At 44.2% G+C, this 22,268-nt stretch overlaps 1 protein-coding gene across 1 annotated transcript in view; it reads left to right on the top strand.

Annotated features, from left to right (window-relative positions):
* The window catches only part of FANCA (FA complementation group A), a 701,003-nt gene that overhangs the window by 20,601 nt on the left and 658,134 nt on the right, over positions 1-22,268 (top strand). The window contains exon 3 of the mRNA XM_069217268.1: positions 12,912-13,008. Coding sequence (XP_069073369.1) covers positions 12,912-13,008 — 97 coding nt within the window. The remainder of the gene's footprint in view (positions 1-12,911; positions 13,009-22,268) is intronic.

Raw genomic sequence — 22,268 nt, 5'->3', positions numbered from 1 at the left:
CTAAAATGAGTTTACTGACCTGTAATTCATTCCTTTACTCACCATGTCAGAAATAAAGTTCAGCGCTGGGACAACATCGGAGTCCACGGGATCCAGGTCATGTCGTATACATCACATAGACTGACCATCTGGCCCAGGCCGACTTGTATCGGCGTACCATTGAGGATGCCTATGCCTTTGTGAGGCTTGGGACTTGCCATTGTCTTCGGTAATACACCACGCCATGAAATGGAGAGATGTGTCCACCATCAGGTTGTGGGGATTCCCTGAGGGGTCTTTCAGGATATTGGATATTGGGGTAGAAGGATTGGCGAATCTGAACTGGTTACCAAGCTTGAGATTTCCATACGGGCATCACCAAAACTAGGTCCGTCCTTTGCATCCAGAGATGCGCCGACAACCGAGGTATCATTGAGAATGGTGAAAATGCGTGCCCCTACTCTAGACTCCAATCCTGCAGGAACTCATCTGTTGCTACCGCCAGGGGATCCAACTTAAGAAATGGTGCAACTGATAGTCCAGGCGAGATGCAAATAGATCCATGAACGGGACCCATCTGTGCAACAGAGACTGAAGAATTTGAGGTCGAGCTTCCACATGCTTAAGTATTTGGGATACCTGAAATTCCAGTCTGCTTCAGTATTGGAAGACCCTGGAAGGTTTTCCACCATCACTGGGACCTTGTAGGCACGGCAGTAGTCCCAGAAATTTATGGCCAGTTCCGACAGAGCTTTTGGTCTCATTTCTTGTAAGCGATTGATGTAACGGACCGCGGATACATTGTCCTTCAGGAGGACACAACAATGGATTTTGTCTTTGGTCCAGCACTGGACCGCAAAGGAGCCTGCCAAGGTTTCACGGAGTTGATATGAAGGGTTCTTTCCTGACCATCTTCCGCCTGTGGATAACTCCCCACAGCAGGTGCCCCAACCCGAATTGCTGATGTCCGACTCAATAATAAGGTCCTGACTGGAGCTAAATATGGCCCTGTTGTTCCACGAGTACATGTGAGAGAGCCACCACTGCATCTCTTCTCTGACTTCTGAGGTAAGAGGCACCAGCTCCTCGTAGGAGAGACTGTGTCTGAGGTGGAAGGCTTTCAGACATTGTAGGACACTGTAGTGCAGGGTCCCTGGAAAGATTTCCTTGATGGAGGAAGATAAGAAGCCCACTGTACGTGACATTTCATGCATTGACGTCTTGGTTTTTGCCAGAGTTTTCCGTAAATGCCTGCCTAATCTTCGACAATTTCCTGGAGGGAAGGCTGAGGGAAGACTTGATCGAGTTGATGGCAAACCCTAGATAGGTTAGGGATTGTGTTGGAACTAAATAAGACTTCTTTGAATTTATGATGAAGTCCAGAGACTCCAGGAGAGACACCGCCATTTGCAAATGTTCGGAGAGATGTCGAGGCCAGTATTCCATCAACAGAATATCGTTAAAATAATCAGTCTGATTCCCCGGGCTCACAAGCGCTCCACCATTTGTTTGAGTACCTTTGTGAAGCACCAGGAAGCTGAGGACAGATTGAAAGGAAGGGCAATGAACTCGAACATCTGACCTCGCCATTGGAACTGGAGGAACCTGCATTGGGGCGGAAAAATTGGAATGGACAAGTATTCGTCCCCTGAGATTGAGACGTACCACCCAGTCCCCATGATGCAATTAGTCCATGAGGAAATGAATCCCCTCCATATTGAAATGGCCATATGTTGAATTCTTCGAGATTAATAACCAGGTTTTGACCTCCGTCGCGTTTCTCCACCAGCACAAGGTTACTTAGAAACCATAGAGGATGAAGGTGGGAGTAAGTGATGGCCTGTTTCACTAGCATTTGCAAGACCTCCATATCTATGAGGGGGAGGCTTGTTGGGGAAAAAACTAAGGGACGTGAACAATGAGATTGAGAAGGGGCACCGTAAAATTCTGTATGGAAACCTTGGATGATCTGCAGCACCCATGTGTCTGAGGTAACCTCCTGCCAATTGTCCAGAAATTGGATCAGTCCTCCTCCCCAACCCCTCCACCTGCTCTGTGAGAGCGAAAGGTTGGACTCACCGTTAGAAGTCTTTCGGTAAACCTTCCTCTGCAAGCACCTCTGGATCCACAGAGGTGGGGCTAGCCTCTTGAGAGATAGAAACCACCAAATCGCCTGGAGTCTTGCCATTGTGCCTGTCTGTCTTGGGCTGTGTTGCGGGTGGCCGGTCATGCACCCTGACCACAACCAACCCCTATGAAAACCCTAGTGTTAAAGATTAGCTTAATGGAGGCTTGCACTGTCGCGTAGGTTCTCAGTATCTTAATGAGGCTACTGGATTCGGGAGGCAGAATCGCATAGATTGTGGGGTACTTAGTACAATTCCACACCATGTGATGCCTGTCGGCCTAATCCGGGTTTTCCGGCTAACTAGCAGTGCCACATCTCCACCTAAGAGCAGGGATGGTTGTGGCAAGCAGGTGCATGACAAGAAAGACTCTTCAGGGGAATCGTGGCCGATCAGATCTCGTCCCTTTTTCTCAGTTACACTAGCCTCACACAGGCAAAGACAACAGAAGAAGAATATAGTTCAGTAAGGGTTCTTTGAAGTAACTGCATCTTAGATTAAATGGTATGTATTGCAATAATTAGCATGATAAAACACAATAAAAGCAAGATTGTGACAAGGAGAGTGAAACACAAAAACAGTCCCACCATACTGTCACTAGGAGCAATATATAGTTCTATTACCTACACTAAGGTCTAAGCAAGCAGCTGTAGCGAGGCAATCCGCATGCTTTCGTGGTAATCTGGATGGAATCTCGCTCTAACGTGTATGGGACAAAGAAGTGTTTTTATATTAAAACAGTTGACATTCTAAGAAATGGTCCCCACGTATGAATGTGTATGTTTCTGTGAATGTTGGAGACATAGCCTACCACTTTTGCTGGCAACCCTATCTGACTGTAGCCTTGAAGAAAGCACAAAGTGAAGACTGAGAACGTAATGCTTTTCTAGGCGAAAGGACAATTAGAGAGAAATAAAACAATACCGCAAATGTGGCTTTTGCTAGAAAAATAAAGCGATGCTGAATAAAATGTAACTGGGGCAAAGTGCCCAACGGCAGGCCTAGGTTGCTAAAATAACATGTGTAAAATATGGCTAAAATATCTATTCAACAGTGCCTTATCTAGGGAGTTCACTATGGCCACACACTTCCCTAGTTTTTTAATGAAAGGGTCCACGAACAGACCCCCTTGGGCTATTGTCCCTTGTAGGAGGCTGGCCTGGCTTATAGTGGGTACCAATGGTACTTACACCTTGTGCCAGGTCCAGTTATCCCTTATTAGTAGTGTTCTAGCAGCTTAGGCTGATAGAGGGAGCTATAGCAGACCAGCTTAGGCTGAACTAGGAGACATGCAAAGCTCTTACTATACCACTTATATCATATAGATACTATATCATAAGAAAGACAATACTCAATTACTAAAAATAAAGGTACTTTATTTTAGTGACTGTGCAAAAAGTATCTCAGAGGATATTCTTCCCTAGGAGGTAAGTAAAATACACAAAATATACACACAAACCAAAATCAGGTAAGAAAAAAACATTCAGAAAGTAGTGCAAACACTGTAGAATACAATAGGATGCAATAGGCCTAGGGGCAACACAAACCATACACTAAGAAAGTGGAATGTGAACCACAAATGGACCCCTAGGCCAGGGTAGTGTGTAGAGGGACACTGGGAGTGTAAAAAAACACTAAGGGTGTCCAAGATACCTGTTAGAAATGGGTTCTCTAGTTGGCAGTCGGTTTGCACCCTGTCCAAGTAGGGACCCTCACTCTAGTCAGGATAAGGGAGATACCCGCTCAGATAACCCCTTCTCACCCCCTTGGTAGCTTGACACGAGCAGTCAGGCTTATCTCCGAAGCAATGTGTAAAGCATTTGCACATAACACAGAGTAATAAGTGAAAACACTACAAAAGGACACCACACCAGTTTTAGAAAAATAGCCAATATTTATCTATATAAAACAAGACCAAATATGATTTAAAAAATCCAACATACAGTAATAAAAATATGAATGCTGCAAGATGTACTTAACAATACAGTTCCTTGAAGTCGATAACTCCACCTGGGGCTATCACGGCATTGGGAACAACAAAACCAAAAAGTTCAGGCTGGCCTCGGCGTCGCGGGCCAGCTGCGGTGTCGGGAAGACCCATAAACAGTACTTTGGATTCGCAGGGCGTCGTGATCCTCGCGGTGCGCTCCGGAGAGCGGCGTCGCTGGCGTTGGTTCCGGGGTCGGTGCAGGAGTCGTCGGGCCCTTGAAGTCACGCACTTTGGGGATCGAACTCGGGGCTGATGAAATCAGGTGCGCTGGTGGGGATGGCGTCGGGGCTGCGGTGTGAAGCGGGACGATGCGACGTGCGGTGCCCACAGGTCACGGTGCAGGCAACGGCTCGGTGGCAGCATCCAGCGATGTCGGTGAGACCAGGGCTGCGGTGTGAAGCGGGGCGGTGCAGTGTCCACAGGTCACAGTGCAGGCAGCGTCGTCGTCGTTTGCGGAAGCGCTGTCGTCTGTAGGCCCAAGCCAGCTGTGCGGGACGGGACGGTGCTTTGTGACCCTCACGAGCGGTGTCCACAGGCCACGGTGCAGACAAGGATGCCTGATGACGACACTGGAGGCGATGGTGCTGGCGTCGGTGGACCGGTGCTGCGGCACGGGACAGGACGGTGCTTCGTGCTCCTCATGATCATTGTCCACAGGCCACGGTGCAGGCAGTGGCGCCGGTGTCAGCAGGAGCGACATCGTCGGGGATGCCCAGGCTGCGGTGTGAGCAGGTGACGCCGGAGTGCGGGGCCCACAGGTCGCGGTGCAAGCAGCAGCTCAGTGAAGTTGTCCGATTGAGACCAGGGCTGCGGTGCGAAGCGGACCAATGCGACTCCGTGCGGCGTCGGCAGGTCACGGTGCAGGCCAGCAGCGTCGTTGGCGGCGGCGCAGTGGTTTCTCCTCTTGGACAGCACAAAACACACAGTTCCCAGTGCTGCAGGTCGAGGAAACTGAAGTCTTTGGTGTCCCTGAGACTTCCAACAGGAGGCAAGCTCTACTCCAAGCCCTTGGAGAACTTTCTCAAGCAGTACACACAGCAAAGTTCACCCTTTGCACTCTTTTCAGGCAGAAGCAGCAACTGCAGGCCAGTCCAGCAAAGCAACACAGCAAAGGGACAGTACTCCTCCTTCAGCTCTTCAGCTCTTCTCCTGGGCAGAGGTTCCTCTTGAATCCAGAAAGATTCTAAAAGTCTGGGGTTTTGGGTCTGCTTCTTCTACCCAGTTCTGCCTTTGAAGTTAGCAAACCTCAAAGCAAAATCTCAAGTGTTTGCAAGATCCTTCCTTGTCCAGGCCAGGCCCCAGACACTCACCAGGGGGTCGGAGACGGCATTGTGTGAGGGCAGGCACAGTCCTTTCAGGTGTGAGTGACCACTCCTCCCCTCCAGCACAGATGGCTAATCAAGATATGCAGGCTACACCCCAGCCCCCTTTGTGTCACTGTCTAGAGGAGAGGTGTGAACAGCCCAACTGTCAAACTGACCCAGACAGGGAATCCACAAACAGGCAGAGTCACAGAATGGATCAAGCAAGAAAATGCCTACTTTCTAAAAGTGGAATTTTCAAACGCACAATCTTAAAATCAACTTTACTAAAAGCTGTATTTTTAAATTGTGAGCTCAGAGAACCCAAACTCCACATGTCCGTCCGCTCCCAAAGGGGATCTACACTTTAATCAGATTTAAAGGTAGCCCCCATGTTAACCTATGAGAGGGACAGGACTTGCAACAGTAAAAAACGAATTTAGCAATATTTCACTGTCAGGACACATAAAACACATTACTATATGTTGTACCTTAACCGTACACTGCACCCTGCCCTTGGGGCTACCTAGGGCCTACCTTAGGGGTGCCTTACATGTAAGAAAAGGGAAGGTTTAGGCCTGGCAAGTGGGTACACTTGCCAAGTCGCAGTTACAGTCAAAACTGCACACACAGACACTGCAGTGGCAGGTCTGAGACATGATTACAGAGCTACTTATGTGGGCGGCACAACCAGTGCTGCAGGCCCACTAGTAGCATTTGATTTACTGGCCCTGGGCACCTCTAGTGCAGGAGCCCACTAAACCCCGGATGAAGGTGCAAAATGGCTGCCTCCAGATGGAAGAAGCTGAAGATTCTGCAATAACTAAAGGTGCTAGGAACTTCTCCTTCGTGCGGAAGGTGTCCCATGGAGTGCTGGAGGATGCAGGGTTGTTTCCATGGCAAAATACTGCAAACACGCCTTGCTAGCTGCAAGAGTCGCAGTTGAAGAAAAAGGGTGCTGCCTGGGCCCAGGAAGGACCAGGATGTCGCCACTTGGGGGAAGAGACAGAGGGGGCTCTCAGCAACGTAGAGAGCCCACGCACAAGAAAGAAGCACCCGCAGAAGTCCTTGAACACGGGTTCAAGAAGTCTGAAAATGGCGGTCTTCTCAACACTGCAAAAGTGGGTCCCACGACACCAGAGATCAACTCAGGGAGCTGGGTGTCGCAGGACAGAGTGCTGGGGACCTAGGATTGGCTGTGCATGCAGGATTTCATGGAAATGTGCACAGAAGCCCTTGTAGCTGCAGTTCACGCGGTGCACAGGATTACTGTCTGGAGAGGGGAGGCAAGGACTTACATCGTTCAAATTTGGACAGTTGGACCACTGGACAGTCTGGGTCACTTTGGGTCCACCACCTGTGTTCCAGGGTCCATGCTCGTCAGGATGAGAGGGGTCCCAGAGTACAGGTGACGCTGAAGTTTAGTGCTTGCTGAAGCAGGTGGAAGATTCCCTCGACCTACAGGAGATTTCTTCGTGGCTTCCACTGCAGGATGAAGGCAGGCAGCCCGCAAAGCATGCCCCACCAGGAAACAGTTGAGAAAGCCGGCAGGATTAGGCGCTACAATGTCGCTGGTAGTTTCCTTGCTACTTTGTTGCAGTTTTGCAGGCGTCCTGGGGCAGTCAGCGGTCGATCCTTGGCAGAAGTCAAAGAGAGAGATGCAGAGGAACTCTGGTGAATTCTTGCAAAGAACTCTGGTGAATTCTTGCAAGTCGTTATCTGAGGAAAAGCCCACTGCAGAGACCCTAAATGGCCCTCAAAGGAGGATTGGCCACCTCGTCAGTTAAGCACCTATCAGGAGGGGTCTCTGACGTCACCTGTTGGCACTGGCCACTCAGAGGCCTCCATAGTGCCCTCACACCCTGGGCTCCACCCCTGGGGCGGTGACGGACAGGGGAGTGGTGACTCCCCTTTCCTTTGTCCAATTTCGCGCCAGAGCAGGGACTGGGTGTTCCCTAAACCGGTGTAGACTGGCTTATGCAAGGAGGGCACCATCTGTGCCCTTCAAAGCATTTCCAGAGGCTGGGAAAGGCTACCCCTCCCCAGCCTTTAACACCTACTTCCAAAGGGAGAGGGTGTAACACCCTCTCTGAGGAAATTCTTTGATCTGCCTTGCTGGGTCTGGGCTGCCCAGACCCCAGGAGGGCAGAACCCTGTCTGTGGGGTGGCAGCAGCAGTAGCTGCAGAGAAAACCCCAGAGAGCTGGTTTGGCAGTACCCCGGGTCCATACTGGAGTCTCGGGGGTGATGGAATTGGCTCCCCAATACCAGATTTGGAATGGGGGAACAATTTTATGATCTTAGACATGTTACATGGACATATTCAGAGTTACCAATGTGAAGCTACACATAGGTATTGACCTATATGTAGTGCATGCGTGTAATGGTGTCCCCGCACTCGCAAAGTCCGGGGAAATGGCCCTGAACTATGTGGGGGCACCTTTGCTAGTGCAAGGGTGCCCTCACACTTAGTAACTTTGCACGTAACCTTCAGTAAGTGAAGGTTAGACATATAGGTGACTAATAAGTTACTTAAGTGCAGTGAAAATGGCTGTGAAATAACATGTGCGTTATTTCATTCAGGCTGTAGTGGCAGTCCTGTGTAAAGGTTTGCCTGAGCTCACTATGGGTGGCAAAAGAAATGCTGCATCCCATAGGGATCCGCTGGTACCCCAATACCCTCAGTACCTAGGTACCATATACTAGGGAATTATAAGGGTGTTCCAGTGTGCCAATTGAAATTGGTAAAAGTGGTCACTAGCCTATAAATTTAAAGGCAGAGAGAGCATAAGCACTGAGGTTCTGATTAGCAGAGCCTCAGTGACGCAGTTAGTCACTACACAGGTATACACATTCAGGCCACAAACTATGAGCACTGGGGTCCTGGCTAGCAGGATCCCAGTGAGACAGCCAAAAACAAACTGACATACATGTAAAAATGGGGGTAACATGCCAGGCAAGATGGTACTTTCCTACACCCCTACCTCAGAGGACGCAAGGTCACCTAGTTTGGGGTCGACCTTAATTAGGAAGGACCTATGGCGCTCTATAGACAAAGCACAGTTGGCATTACCCAGTAGAATAAAATAAGGGGCCTCAATGTATTGATTTCTAGGATTTTGGTGAAGGAACCAGTCATGTTAAGGAGATTGTCCTGGCAAGTCCGCCAGTACGGATCAATATCCTTTTTAGAGTCCTGCATGTATTTGCCAAGGAAAGCCACCGTTTTGGAATCCCAATTCAGGAGTGAGCGCAACCTTGCCATCTAGAGAGGGATGGAGACATTCTGTACATTGGCAATTTCAGACCCCCTTGTCAAGGGGATTCCTTAGTCAGGCTGCCACGTTTGACACCACCTTGGGACGCATGTGACTGTCTTGTAGGGCATGGGGAGTTAGAGGCTGTAGGAGACCTGTCTGATGAGGGGCGCCAGAGCCGGGGTTGCTCGTCTGCGTCGGACCCTGCCTGGGAGTCATCGAAGTCCAGGTCTACATAGGAAATGGCAAGAGTATCTTAGTTCCCTGTTGGGGGCAGGGTTGTGGAATTAGCAGGTGACCAGGCATTCTTTGCCAGGAAGGCCCTTTCAAAGGCACCACTATCCGTATGTTTGCATGTGGTCTTGGCCTTGCCCTACAGAGGGATGGGAAGCCTTTGAGGCAGTGTTCACAAAGAGGTGCCAAAGCCTTCCCTGTAAGTGGCTGGCCTTGAAGGGCTCCTTGGCGTAGGACACCGCTTTCTGGATGGATTCATCCTCTACAATGCATAATTATTGGGCCAGTGGACAGTATTTGACCTACTGCTCATCTATAAAGGAGGTCTGTCCATCCTTCATGGCAGGTTGTTTTGGGAAACTAGAAGCAGCGCAGGCACAGTGGTCTATACAGTAGTGGGTGGGGATCTCCTTTCCTGGTATTCATGGGAAAGGTAGTTTGTTGACATATAGTGATTTTCTGTGGCTGCTGTTAATAGAAGAACGAAGAAAGTACAACATAATCCTCATCTCTGGTCCTGACAAAGAATTATTATTTTCTGTAAAGCAAAATGAAAAAATGGAGAAAAAAAACTCCCTTTTTAACGCAGCCCTCCTAAACTATTCCACAGGGTCAATTCATGCTACCCATTTATTGGTTCTTTAGGGTGTTATAAACCACACAACATGGATCTGTTATAAGCCTGGGTGATTACCAATTGAATATACTGCTACCCTTAACTGTAAGCATTATATCTGATCGGTTATTACAACTTTAAAATCGTTCTAATACCCCAATTCAGTCAAAACAGATTTGCAGCACTGCTTTTCACTCTGTTGCTCAAATGAGAATTTACAGTAAAAAAAAAAAAAAAAAGAGTCGTCTGGCAAAATAGGAAACAGTTTGTTTAATTGAACATTATGGCCGGTAGAGCAGTTACTGAACTGGGGTCTGAGGACTGTCTCTTGGAGTACATTCAATTATTTCTGATTTTATACATTTCTCTGAATGCAGTAAAGTCATAAAACATTCCTTCCCTGGTGAAAAATGCAAACAGTTGACAAGGAGTTGTAAATATATTTCCAGATAGGGAATGCAGGTGGGCCTTAACCTGTTGTGGACACTGTGGGCCAGCGAGTATGTGTCCAGATATCTGGAGTGGGAGGGCGAGTGGTGACTGTGTGTGCTGTGTCCTGATTGGCTAAGTGTACCTAACTACACGTGGTATCTAACTTTATGGTGTTTTGGGAATGCCCTGATCCCTCCGGCCATGTGCGCTCTGTTCGGTCCAGGCTCCAGGGACCTTTGTAGTGTTGCTGTCTATCTGTGGGATCTGATCTAAGCTTCACTGTGCGTTTGGCTGTCAGCTAAGTGTTACCCCACCTGTGACCTGTCAGTCATTAACCTTCAGGCCTGGGTCACAGAGCCTGCCTGAGCACTTACCTACGTGCTAGAGTTGATGGAAAGTTTATGATGGGGAATCCAACAGTGGTGATGCAACTTTGTTCATGTATGAAAATAAATTGTTTGTGTATGAAAATGTCCTGTTGTGATGCGCATCATTCTAATCAGTCTAATATCAACGACTCCAAGCACCCTGTTGTTGGGATCGCCTTCCACAGACGATTCAGTCTTTTTCCAATCACTTGATCCCTAGGAAACCTCTTATAATACGGCTGTTTTCTTGACCTGTTTTTTTCCATCTCATTTTCCTGTTTGTTCTTGCCTAACTTACCACCAAGAGACCTATGGGTGTTAAGGCACTCTATAAATTATAGTCTAAATGTAATATACCTTATCTTTGGTATCCAACGTGGTTTGATATGATTTAGCACTGTATCTGTTTTGTTAAACACATTAAATTACTACAGACATAAAGAAAAAAGTAGTGTTAAATATGCCAGTTGTCTTAAATATCCTAAATACAAGTTTCTTTCTCAAAAAATCAGTAGATTCGTTGGAGTTATATTTTGATGTCTAAATAGTAAAAACATGAAAACAAGCACCCTTAAATGCCTGTAATAAGCAATATGAAAGCTAATATACTGAAGGATAAAACTTCAGCTACCGTTTAGTGTAAGCCTGGTCTTAGTTGCTTGTGTATTCTGAAATAATAATCACCACCAAATAGTCAAAGCAATGGCATTCCAAATGAATATAAGAAATTCTTGAGGATATTCAAGAAAACAAATTTCTTGACTTATAAATGTATTGTATAGTTTAAGAAAAGGAGTTTGTATAAAAGATGACCTTTCTTTGTTGAAATAATGTGTTGGACCAGCCCGCTTTTTTTTTTTTTTTTTTTTGAGACAGTGTATGATGCAAAGAAAACTTTAAAAAGAAATATTAAACACATTTGTTAAGGTTCAAATTAGTGCCTCTAATAATTTTTTCAACATAAAGACATCCTGGTTTCAAGGATATACCTATGCATGAGTCACAAAACTAAGTTCAGTTATGTAAGAAAAAGAATAAAATCGAGTCAATATCCGCACTGTGTTAGTTACACACCCGTATATAGAAATGGGGTTTACCCTAGTAGAAAACTTTAATTGTGTTTAAAAGACACTTATCGATTGAATACACAACAAAGAAAAGACTCTAAACTTACAAATGTTGTCTTGTTGAGAAAATGTGAATAAGTCTAGGGCAGCTGATTAAAATAAGGGCTTTGCAAGGGCGAAAAGCTTCCACTCAAAAAATGTAGGCCTTTATATGTGTAGGTGCAAGAAAATGTTAAGATAAATGCTGTTAGGACTTTCAAAATGGAGTATATTGTTGTTGTGAAACTTGTAAAGCGTTGGAATTAAGGGTGTGAGGTTTAAAGAAGATGTGCAATATATTTGAAAGTTATTGATTGTAAGCTTAAAGAATGTAAGACACTGAAACTGTGGGTCTCATAAAATAAACCACAATTTGTGTAAAACGTGAAGTATAAATATTCAAAATAAGGTACCTCAAAAGGTATTTGATAATGTGTAAAGTTGTAGGGTCTAAGAAAAAGAAAAGACAGACCATTGACTGTCTGACTAGGAGAGGCTGGCATCTTGAATAAGGAATGTAAACAATACAAATGATTAAGAGTGTGAGACATTTAGAATATGAGACTTAGAAAAAAGTAAAGTATGGATCTAAAAGGTCGGCCATGTAATTTGAGAGGATGTGCCTCTAATGAAGTGAGTGAAGAGTAGAATATGCATCCAGGAAGCGGGTTGCATGAGCAGCCAAGGTCTGTTTCTGCAAGGCTGATTATTATTTATTTTTTTGCTATGCCTGGCTGTGCAATCATCCTAAAGTGCAGGTGGCGTGCAGCAAGTGATTTTCTCACTCACATGAATAGTAGTAATTCTGAATTATTGTGACTCACAGGAGCCACACCATATCAAGGTGTGGCAACTCTGCACAGTAAGTTTCACAGGTACCACAGATTCAAGTGTTACCCCTTGGAGCAGATGAGACCTTCAGGTGCTGTTTTGTTTAGCTTGCTGGGAAAGAGGTGAGATGTGCTATACATAATGTAATAATTCGGACTAGTGCAGCCAGCAGACTTCTGTTTGGCCAAAAGTTGATTCTCGGTGGTGGAGTGCTCCCCAAACTCGTTCCAAGTGCAAGAGACCATGAACAATGCTGGGCATTAAGAGAGCGCTTTTAAGAAAGTGGTGAACATTTGTAGTGTGACAGATATAGATCGGAGATCATTAATTCTGTGAGAGTTTGAAACTGTAGGGTATTATAGAGTGTGAGACATAAAGAATATGAAGCATTAGGCATGCACTTAGCTCATAAAGGAGGACAAGGTTCTGAGAAAGCATTGCTGGTTTTTATTTTTTAGACTTTTGTAATTACTGAGACGCCTCTGATGTTTTAGTGGCTGAAATTAGTTAAAAGAAATGTAGTATGGCCCAGTTGAACAGTTTGCCCCGGAAAGTGTATTTTTGGGATGATAATAAAGTAAAAACAGCTTTAAACCATTTATATTTAATTGTTTTTTAAAAATGTTCCTGTGACTTTTCATTACCAATACTCACTGGTATGTATTTTGGTAGATGCAAAGCCCACCATGCAACAAGCTGGTCTGCCCAAACAATTCATCGGACGCCAGATACTCCAAAACCCCTACTGCATTTCCTGCAGCCTTTATTGGTGAGTGAAAACCAGATATTTTTACATTTGAAGTTGGATTCTGTTTCTAGAAATGTATAGTAAGAGCACTGGAATAGCCAAATGGACATTAGAGAAGGCTTCTACGTGTTTTGGTTTCTCCAAACCAACACTTTTCGTGGGATGCTTCAGCTAGATGTCCTCCTCAAGTGTACCATAAACGTATTTCAGCAGATATCAGAGTATGACATGCCACAACTCCACAAATAAGACACAATATCACATCACACTGTTTAATCACTGGCAAAGTATACTACACTGGAATCCTTTTTTTAAATTAACCTATTGAATTTTGTCATAGGCATTGCTTACTCTGGACAACTAGAGTGTTGAGCTCTTAGTAAGTAGAGGCACTCAAGTTGAGGTCTATAATGCACATTTATTTGTAAACGCTCCATACGGGCAGACAGAAGGCCTGAAATCAAGAAATCAAAGAATGCTGATGAGACTCTGTGGCAGACTCAGCCAGCCCTGACTTTGCCTCCCTTGTTGTTACCTGTGCGTCCAAGAGAATCGCAGAGGAAACATGTCCTGGTGGGTGCATCAGAAATCATACAAATGTCAGCCAACACTTCATCTCTCCACAACTAAAGAATAAAGATGGGTTTGGAAAAACTGATTTCTGGCTGTACTACTGAACCTCCCAAACTGACCCCAATTAACAATTGCCTGTTTTGCCTTGGAAATTAATCATCTGAGGCTTAAGTTAGATCTTCTGGAGCGAGGTGACCTACATGTCATGCTGTATGGAGTGTCAGACCTCCGGCCCTGCTGGCCATTATAAAAACACCTTTCATATGCTGGAATGAGACTGAGGCAACTTATATGGCAGGGCCAGCTGACACATGCCTTTGTGGCATGGGACATGTCTCCTCCAGGTAACCAGATTGAAGGGGTTTCTTTCTTGCGATCTTATTGTGATTATCCTTTTTCATCCTTATCAGGTTGCAACTTACAAAAGGCAATAACCCATTATAGGGCCTTCAGCATCTGGTTGAAACCATATAGCACCTAGTACCAACGGGATAGCATCTACTATGATTTTAATGTGCAACATTGGGTGAAAAAAAACAAAGTTCTTAAATTCTGTAATTCGAGATAGAATGGCTTTAGAAGCTGACTGGCATTTCTTTGGCCATTTGTATTCATGGGCATCCTTGATTAGGTCTGAAAAGACCAGTGAGGGTGGTAAAGTCTAGAATGTATCACTCAAAATAACTGGCCATCCAAAAAAAGATCTGCTGATAGCATAGATGTACGCAATAACCTTTATGTTCTCATGGTCAGCATGCATATTATTCAGAGAGAATGTGGATGAAAATTTTGAGGCTTTTCCGTTGCTTTTTGGAGTATCATTTTTGCATCATGAACAGCATGACAGACCTTGACAATTGTGTTGTTGGGTGTTCCACCAATGTTACAATTGCTGCAGTCATGGTAATTTAGACAGTTTGGTTGCTTAGGCTGATGTGTCAAAGGTCTTCTTCATAAACCCATTGTAGCAGAGAACATTGTCACAGCTTTTATACCAGAAGAAGCTTTGATTACTTGCAAACGTGATGTACTGGAACCCCTGCTCCAGTTCCTTGGTAACCTTTGTAATGTCAATATTGAATAAGAGGTTTGCATCATTAAGTTGGTTGATCCTATCTAGAATGTCTGGGACAAGATGTATTTACCTCTGAATGACCAGATTCTTCTGGCGCATGTTGACGGGTACGTGAATTTTGCTTCCTGACTGATATTTAAGCAGACGAACTGTATGCAAAACCAGAGGCATAGGTCCCCTTGTTATTTACGCAATTTAACTAAGTGCAAAAACCAGAGGCATTGGTCCCCTTCATAGGTTTTTTTTTATAACTAAGTTTCATTATTTTCTTTAATTTTACTGGTAAGGAACTGCTGTCACAGTAAGACTTTTGTGTACTGCTTACAATTCATATGTATTGAACACATTTTGTAACTCCACCTGCTTTAATCATCCTCCCTCATCTAAACATGGGTTTAGAAACCAACTTAAGTTATTAAGATACTACCTCATAAATCCCACATCACTCCCCACTAGGACCTACCACCCACCAATAGGGTGGCCAAATTTTCTGTTTTTTCCTCATGCGTCTGTGGGCTTGGTAAACAGTTTTCTCTGCTCAGCGTGGGAGGATCAGTGCTCTTCCATTCCATGCTATGTCTCGCTTAACCATTAAGAGTCCAACCCCATGAGAACCCGGGAGCCTACTGCATCCTCCCAGTTGCCCATAATACCTATTAATTCTACTTTAAGGACTAATGTCTCTGGGTGCCCTGTAGGCCCTTCTAGTTTATGATGATTTTGATGCCAGTAGTTAGAGATCACGGGGCAATTCCATATGATGTATACAAAGGTGCCATGTAGGCTCTTACACCATTGACAGTTGCTTTAATCTAGTTGAGAGAAAGTAAACCACATGGAAATACTTGACTTGAGTAATCCTAAAACGCTAAGACATGGTTAGAGTGCAGGGGCCATTGTTCCATCTGGCCACGCCCCATTATCATGCTCCTGAACATCCTGTTCCCAATTCTCTTAACCGTGGGAGAAGGTCTGGTGCGCTAAGCAGCAGTGAGCTCTTTATCCTGGAAATGCCCTTCTTGCCCAAGTGTTACATTATTCTCTTGGGTTCTAGGAAATTAAATTTGTGTACCGCCATTAGTTTCTTTTTGCTTCAAGGCTACATTCTAGGATCTTAATCATGTTTTTGTAATGGGTGGCAGGGCTTGAGGGACTGATGCTGCATATAGCATGGCATGTTGATCACATGGCTCCAAAAGATCTAACTTTTGCCTCACAGCTGAGTTGTTTCTGTGGCAAAAGAGCAAATTGTCATTTAGGAGGCCCAGTAGTACAGCGAGAAGTCTGGTATTCCCAGCCCACCATAATAGGGAGTCTGCGCACATTTCGCAAAGGCTTTCCAGAGCCGAAATATTTTTCACATCAGTTAATTTCTTCTTCCATCTGCTCCCGAGTCCTTTGTTTATTTATAATTCTTCATTCTGTTGAGGTAATGTAGCTTTCACACCGAGTTCATATTAAAAAAAAATCATGAAATTTGTATCAAATAGTGTGCACTAAATTCATAAAAATGTATGTGTCTATTATTAATTGCTAAATCTTCTTAGAACTGATTGAACAAGAGTCACTGTCATCCATTAAGCTGCTCTTCAGTAGGCTTATCTCTGTTCATTTTTTTAGTTGTTTTTTTTTAGAAGTCAAATAATATAATTTTAGAGGGGACCACGTAGCCCTCAGTGTATTTATGATTGTGAATTATATTTAGTTCCACAGTACCATTTATGTTTCAACATTTATTACTGTGTGGAAAATCCATTTTTCTAAAACATGTTATGCAGGACTGTGAGGCACAACTATTTCTCTTATGGGACAACATTAATGACCTCTGACTAGTGTTATGTAGTTTTATAATGTACCTCTGTTATAATTGTCTCAATTTCCTAATTCAGTCACCTATTCTCTCATCTGCTGTCATGTTGATTATTCCAAAGTATTTTACTGAGGCAGGAACTCTGTAAAGTATTCTTTTATAATATTGTGCTGCAGGGAAGATGTGATCTCTGATATGTGATCTTAAGTGTGTGATTATGTTCCAAAATTCTCTTGTGTGAGGTGCAAATAGTACGTCCAAGTGTATCTGAGCTTACCTGTACATTCATTTACATAAATCACAAAGGTACTGTTGCTTGACATTTTCTGCTTAATCTTTTATATTCCCTGACATCTGCATCAAAGATCTCCGCATTTGTATCGTACTTAATATTCCCATCGTTTGTAACCTTTTGTTATTCTGAAATATTTATAATCAAGTCAAAAATAAACAGGGTGAATTAAGGAGATATTGCCTGGTGCTACTATGCTTTCATGTGCACCAGTTACTCACTGGTGAGATAAGTTTCACAAAGCTTTTTCTTACTCCAGGTTTTGCCATGTGGTTCCAATATCAAGAGTGGCAAATCTTTCCATGATATGATCCATGGTAACACGTCACCTATGAGAAGACAAAGCTTTAATGTATTTCAGTTATCTAATCCTTGATCATGAGACAGTTTTAATATTTGGGGTTTTATTTAGCCAAGTGGTGCAATAATCTCATTAAGATTTTCAGATGGGTCTGCTAGGACTCTTGTTTTTGCTAAAGTTCTAGATTCTTTCTGCCCAATGGAAAATAATAGGTGGTGTGTAAGAAATGGCCACCTCTTTTTTGTTTGGCCACATATTTTTGCGTTTGTGGCTTGCTGGCCAGATAACTCCGCACCCTTTACCACTGTTGAACAACCTAGGCCTGGGGGCCTGATCAGACGTTGAGCCTGAGGGTGCAGAAGTGAGACCCCAAGTGGCTGTGTAGCGCAACCCAGCACCTGTGAGCCCATCACACACGGCTTGAATGCCCTATAAGAGACAGTGATAGCGCTTGGGTGATCGAATATAGACAATGGGCAGCCCTGCGCCCCTAGGGCCACCAGGGATGCTACTGGCCGCCCAGCCATGAGAACAGCTTTTTTAACACGCAACACGCTGATGAGGTCAAGTGCAATGTGAATTGGACCCCTTGAGACATCAGACGCTCACCAGCAGCGCCGGACGCGGAATGCACGGCGGTGGGCAAGCCGCGAGGAGCCGTAGTTGTGAACCAAGCTAGCCCAATCTACCATAGCCGGTGAGTGGCTTGCTGGCCGGCCAACGCGTCGATCCAGCCATAGAAACAGTACAGGGAGCTCAATGGACATCCCAATATACATTAATTGCGCCAAACCCTGTAGTTGATTCGGCCCCCACGACAACATCAGCCCTATGATGTGGCAGGATGCCTAATTGATAGTCTGGACGGTACATGATCTGCGAAACTGCCTGCTGTAGATCAGGACTACACACAGTCATAGTTAAGCCACAACCGCCCAGACTGCAGCCAACAGTGGAGGTTGAAGAGTCGCCTTTTGCAGGGGTGGCTGAAAGTTAGGCTGCTGCTCTACTACAGACGAATGAGAAACTACAAACACATTCAGCACAATGCGACAAGCTCCTACAAGCAGTGCTGGACACTAAAACTATAAAAATATTTGAAAACAATATGAGGCTAAGTATAATACTCACAGAATGCTCTCTGATTAGATGCAAATGTTTGCAGAAGCTCGTAAGCAACAGTGATAACTCTTTGCTTTCAAAATAAAATGTTCAGAAAAAAATGCAAGTATTGTATTGTATTGTAATAGTATTTATATAGCGCTTACTACCCCTGACAAGGCATCGAAGCACTTTTTGGCGAGTAGCATTCTATTCCGGAACCCAAAAGGAATGAAGACAAAAAACGTTTCTCTATTATGAAATTTTAGGTGCTATTTCTTTGAAGCGTCATTTAGTAAAATGTTGGTGCATGCTATTATTTCCAAAAATATTCCTAATAGAAAATCAGTGTAACCTTTTTCAACAAGATAATGGGAAGCATGAAAATGAACAAGCACTGGCAAAGCTAACCAATCTGACATTTTTGTGAGTCTTTTGGTTTCATCAATGTATCTTTTTTTGACATGGCTTTAGTAACACTTTATTGTTGTGGGAGCTGCCAACACTGGCAAAAAAAGAAAAAGGTTTTTGGTCTCAAAAAGGACACATTGCCACCATTGGCGTAACACAGACCTCCCAGCCCCCCTCCAAGGGCCCCCCTCAGCATAGCAGCTTCCCTAAGTGTGTCTGGAGGGGAGGGGGGGCATCCTTGTTCTTTGCAGGGGGCCTCCTCCAGTTTCATTATGCCACTGATTGGCACAGTACTTCCTGGCACTGAACAAAACGACTTTGTGTGCCAATATGCTCTTTGTGAAACAGCAGAATGCGATCACTCACAGTAAAGCCAGCCAATAGATAGAGAGAAAAATAGGAGTTTAATAAAAACAAAAAGTCTTTGTTAACGTCAGATCTAGTTGGGGACCCTATTCTTAAAGAAAGTCACAAAAGTGCACCCATGGTATATGTCTTAGAATTAGTAGCTTACGTGAATTCACAAGAACTTAAAGAAGTAGACCAGGAAATCGTACTCCTAGAAAATATTTGTGAACTTTATTTTAGCACAAGCAAAACTGCATGTGTAGATTTGCTCATGTGAAAATCTATTGAGTGTTTACAAGTTCACTTTCCCTCCAACCACTTTTTTCCCAACCCTGGAAGAACTGCCAATGTCAGGAGTAAATTTCCAACCTTTCTCATTATGGGACAAGATTAGAGAAGAGCTGGTGAAAATCCTTAAAACATGCAAGTTAGTAGGTTTGTATACTCAAAGGCATTTCAGCCCCGGAACTATTGCTTACTGTTTCCTCCAGCCCCAATATGTATATCAGAAGAAAGGTGGCAAAATAAGGAAATTGCTGTAGTAGGGATTGATATTGTAAGTATTCAAGCCCTGATATAGTAGTAGCCCTGGCATAATCAGAGAGGCTATTATCAGAGCTCTTACATAATGAGATTGCTGCCATAATTTGTTGCCGCACTCCATTGCACCAAAGGAACAAGTAGATTTTTTTTTTTTTACAGGACTAGTAGATTTAAGAAGCAACCTGTCCAATGGACAAGTATATATTTTATTAAATTCCACACCTTTCAATTATTCTCACCATAAACGGCTGCTTCCAGGTTTTTGCATTTTCCTATTCAGATAGACATGGAGGATCTAAACATTAACAGACTTTTTTTAAAGATGAAGGCAGAATCTTTTTAAAACATGTATTTTTTTTCTTTTCTTTTTTCTTTGGTCCTCCTACACCTCACGGGTTTGTCACACCTTAATTCTGCCCCGAAACAAAAGTGGACACACCACCCAAGGAGGCTCCTGTGTCATCTGTTCAGCCTTCCTAGGGGTTACCCCGGGTAGCTGGCATGGATGAAAAGAGGGATTTTTAAATCATAGGACTATACACCCCTAGAGAGGGGGACCATTGCAAGAGGGGAGCCCATAGCTGCCTTTTCTTCAGCCTCTGCTCAGGGCCTCCCACCTTCAGATCTAATATAGCAGTCTTCACACGCATCTCAAGCCAACTCCTATATTCAGGGGGGGTTGCCATCACCCATTTGAAAAAATCTCCCTTCTAGCTAGTAGAATAGCGAAGAACAGCAGACCCCTACTGTTTTTTGACCACCCTACCGAATCATTCGGTTTACCAAAAATAATAAGAGGGAGATTTACAATAACTTCCTTCCCTATAATCTGCTACAGTGCTCCCACCACCTCAGTCCAAAAAGCAGCAACTCCTGGACACTCCATAAACATGTGTACGTCCGTGGCATTTGGAACTCCACATTTAATGCAATGCATCACTTCCCCTTTTTTTATTTTAGTTAATTTTGCTGGGGTGATATAAGCTCTGTGTATCACATACAGATGGTTTTTCCTCACTGGGGCAGGCTTGACTACCTTGAAGCACATTCTCTTGGATTCTTGCCATCCTAACTGCGCTGTTTCTTTCATCATAGATCCTTGCCATAACTGCTCTGGCAATTTAAAGTCACCATCAATCACCTCCAGGATCTCCCAATACCACCTTGCAACCTTACTACCATTGGGGGAGCCATTAAAAAAATCTTCTGGTAAGGGGTTTTCTCCCTGCTGGCTTTGTCGATTAGACTGTGCCCAGGCTGCCAGTTGAATATATTTAAACCTAGACAGGGTTCCCCTGTGCTATCTCTCAGTTCGTCCCAGGGAAGTAACCCCATCTCTTGTAAAGGATCTCCCCAATATTCCAAGCCGGCTTCCCTTATTGGTTTGGATAAGGCATCTTTCAAACACTCTGGAGTACCCGGAGAATCCCCTATCGGAGCTCGTTGATTATAATAATCTATCTTAATGATGTATTTCACCTGGTGCCAACACCTTGCTGCTTCTCTCAATAATTTTAATCTTATTTTCTTTAAAAATTTTGGATCAGCAAATTTAAAAAGAAAGTGATTTGCTGCTCCCTGAATAAATTGTGTCATAGCCTTGAACATAGCACCCATTGCTGAGTCGTCCAAATTGGTAAATAACAACCTCAAATTTCTCAACAGGAAGGCCCATGCATAAAACTGCAGGTCCGGCAATGATAGACCTCTCTTTTCCCTCCTCCCTGCAACTTTTTCCACGTGATTCTGGCGCCCTTACATGCCTAAATGAATGAGGTAATAGCCTGTTGGAGCTTATTAAGATATCTGGCATCCATTTGTAGCGGAATAGCATTCTGAATAAAGTTAATCTTTGGGAGAAGAATCATTTTAACCAGGTTCACCCTACCCAATATAGTCAACGGGAGATGGACCCAGCCCCTCATTAAATTAATACACCCCTCTAACACCATTTCCTGATTTTTCACCGGCAATTTCTCAATGTCATGTGTAATTAATACACCTAAATACTGCATTTCAGCCATCCCTTGCCGGCTCTCCCCAACCTGGTTCCTTGCCAATATTTCAGTCTTTTCTGAATTGACCTGATAGCCAGAAACTGAACCAAAGTCCTCGGCTAACTGTAGCAGGGTTGGGAGGGCGGTCGACACATCTTTGGTGAATACCATCAAGTCGTCAGCGTAGAGTGCTACTTTCCTCTCCCACTGTCCCCACTTAAAAGGCACTATTTCAGGATGCTGTCTTAGTCTTCTAGTGAAAGGCTCGATGTATAAATCAAACAAAAGTGGAGTTAATGGACATCCCTGCCTAGTACCTCTCGATATCCTAAAGGGGTTTGTAAGTTTCCCATTGATTAAAATTCTAGCAGAGGGGTCATGATCGATCCGTTTAATAGCTCTACAAAAATTATTGCCCAAATTGTGGCTCCTCAGAATCAAGGCTAAGTAGCCCCAATTAACCCTGTCAAAGGCTTTCGAAGCATCCAAAGCTATGACCCCCAAGGGAACCTTATAAACAGTTGCCACATCAATTGCCCCAATTAGAGTATGCGTAAGCTCATGTAAATACCTGCCTTTAACAAAGCCCTTCTGATTTAGTCAAATCCTTAACCACAGTGTTTAATCTATCCGCTATGATCTTTGCAAATAACTTGCATTCCAAGTTTAACAGCAAAATGGGTCTGTATGACCCACAACTAACCGGATCTTTACCCGGTTTCAAAATCAGTGAAATGACTGCCTCATTCCAGGAAGCCGGAATGGGTCCATTGCAAAAACCTTGAAAAACAATCTTAACAAAAAAGGCACGAATGCCTGGTCCAAAACTT

Source organism: Pleurodeles waltl, chromosome 12 (genome assembly GCF_031143425.1).
Source record: "Pleurodeles waltl isolate 20211129_DDA chromosome 12, aPleWal1.hap1.20221129, whole genome shotgun sequence".
NCBI lineage: Eukaryota > Metazoa > Chordata > Amphibia > Caudata > Salamandridae > Pleurodeles > Pleurodeles waltl.
Note: the sequence above shows the minus strand (reverse complement) of the source record. Positions and strands in the feature narration are given on the sequence as shown.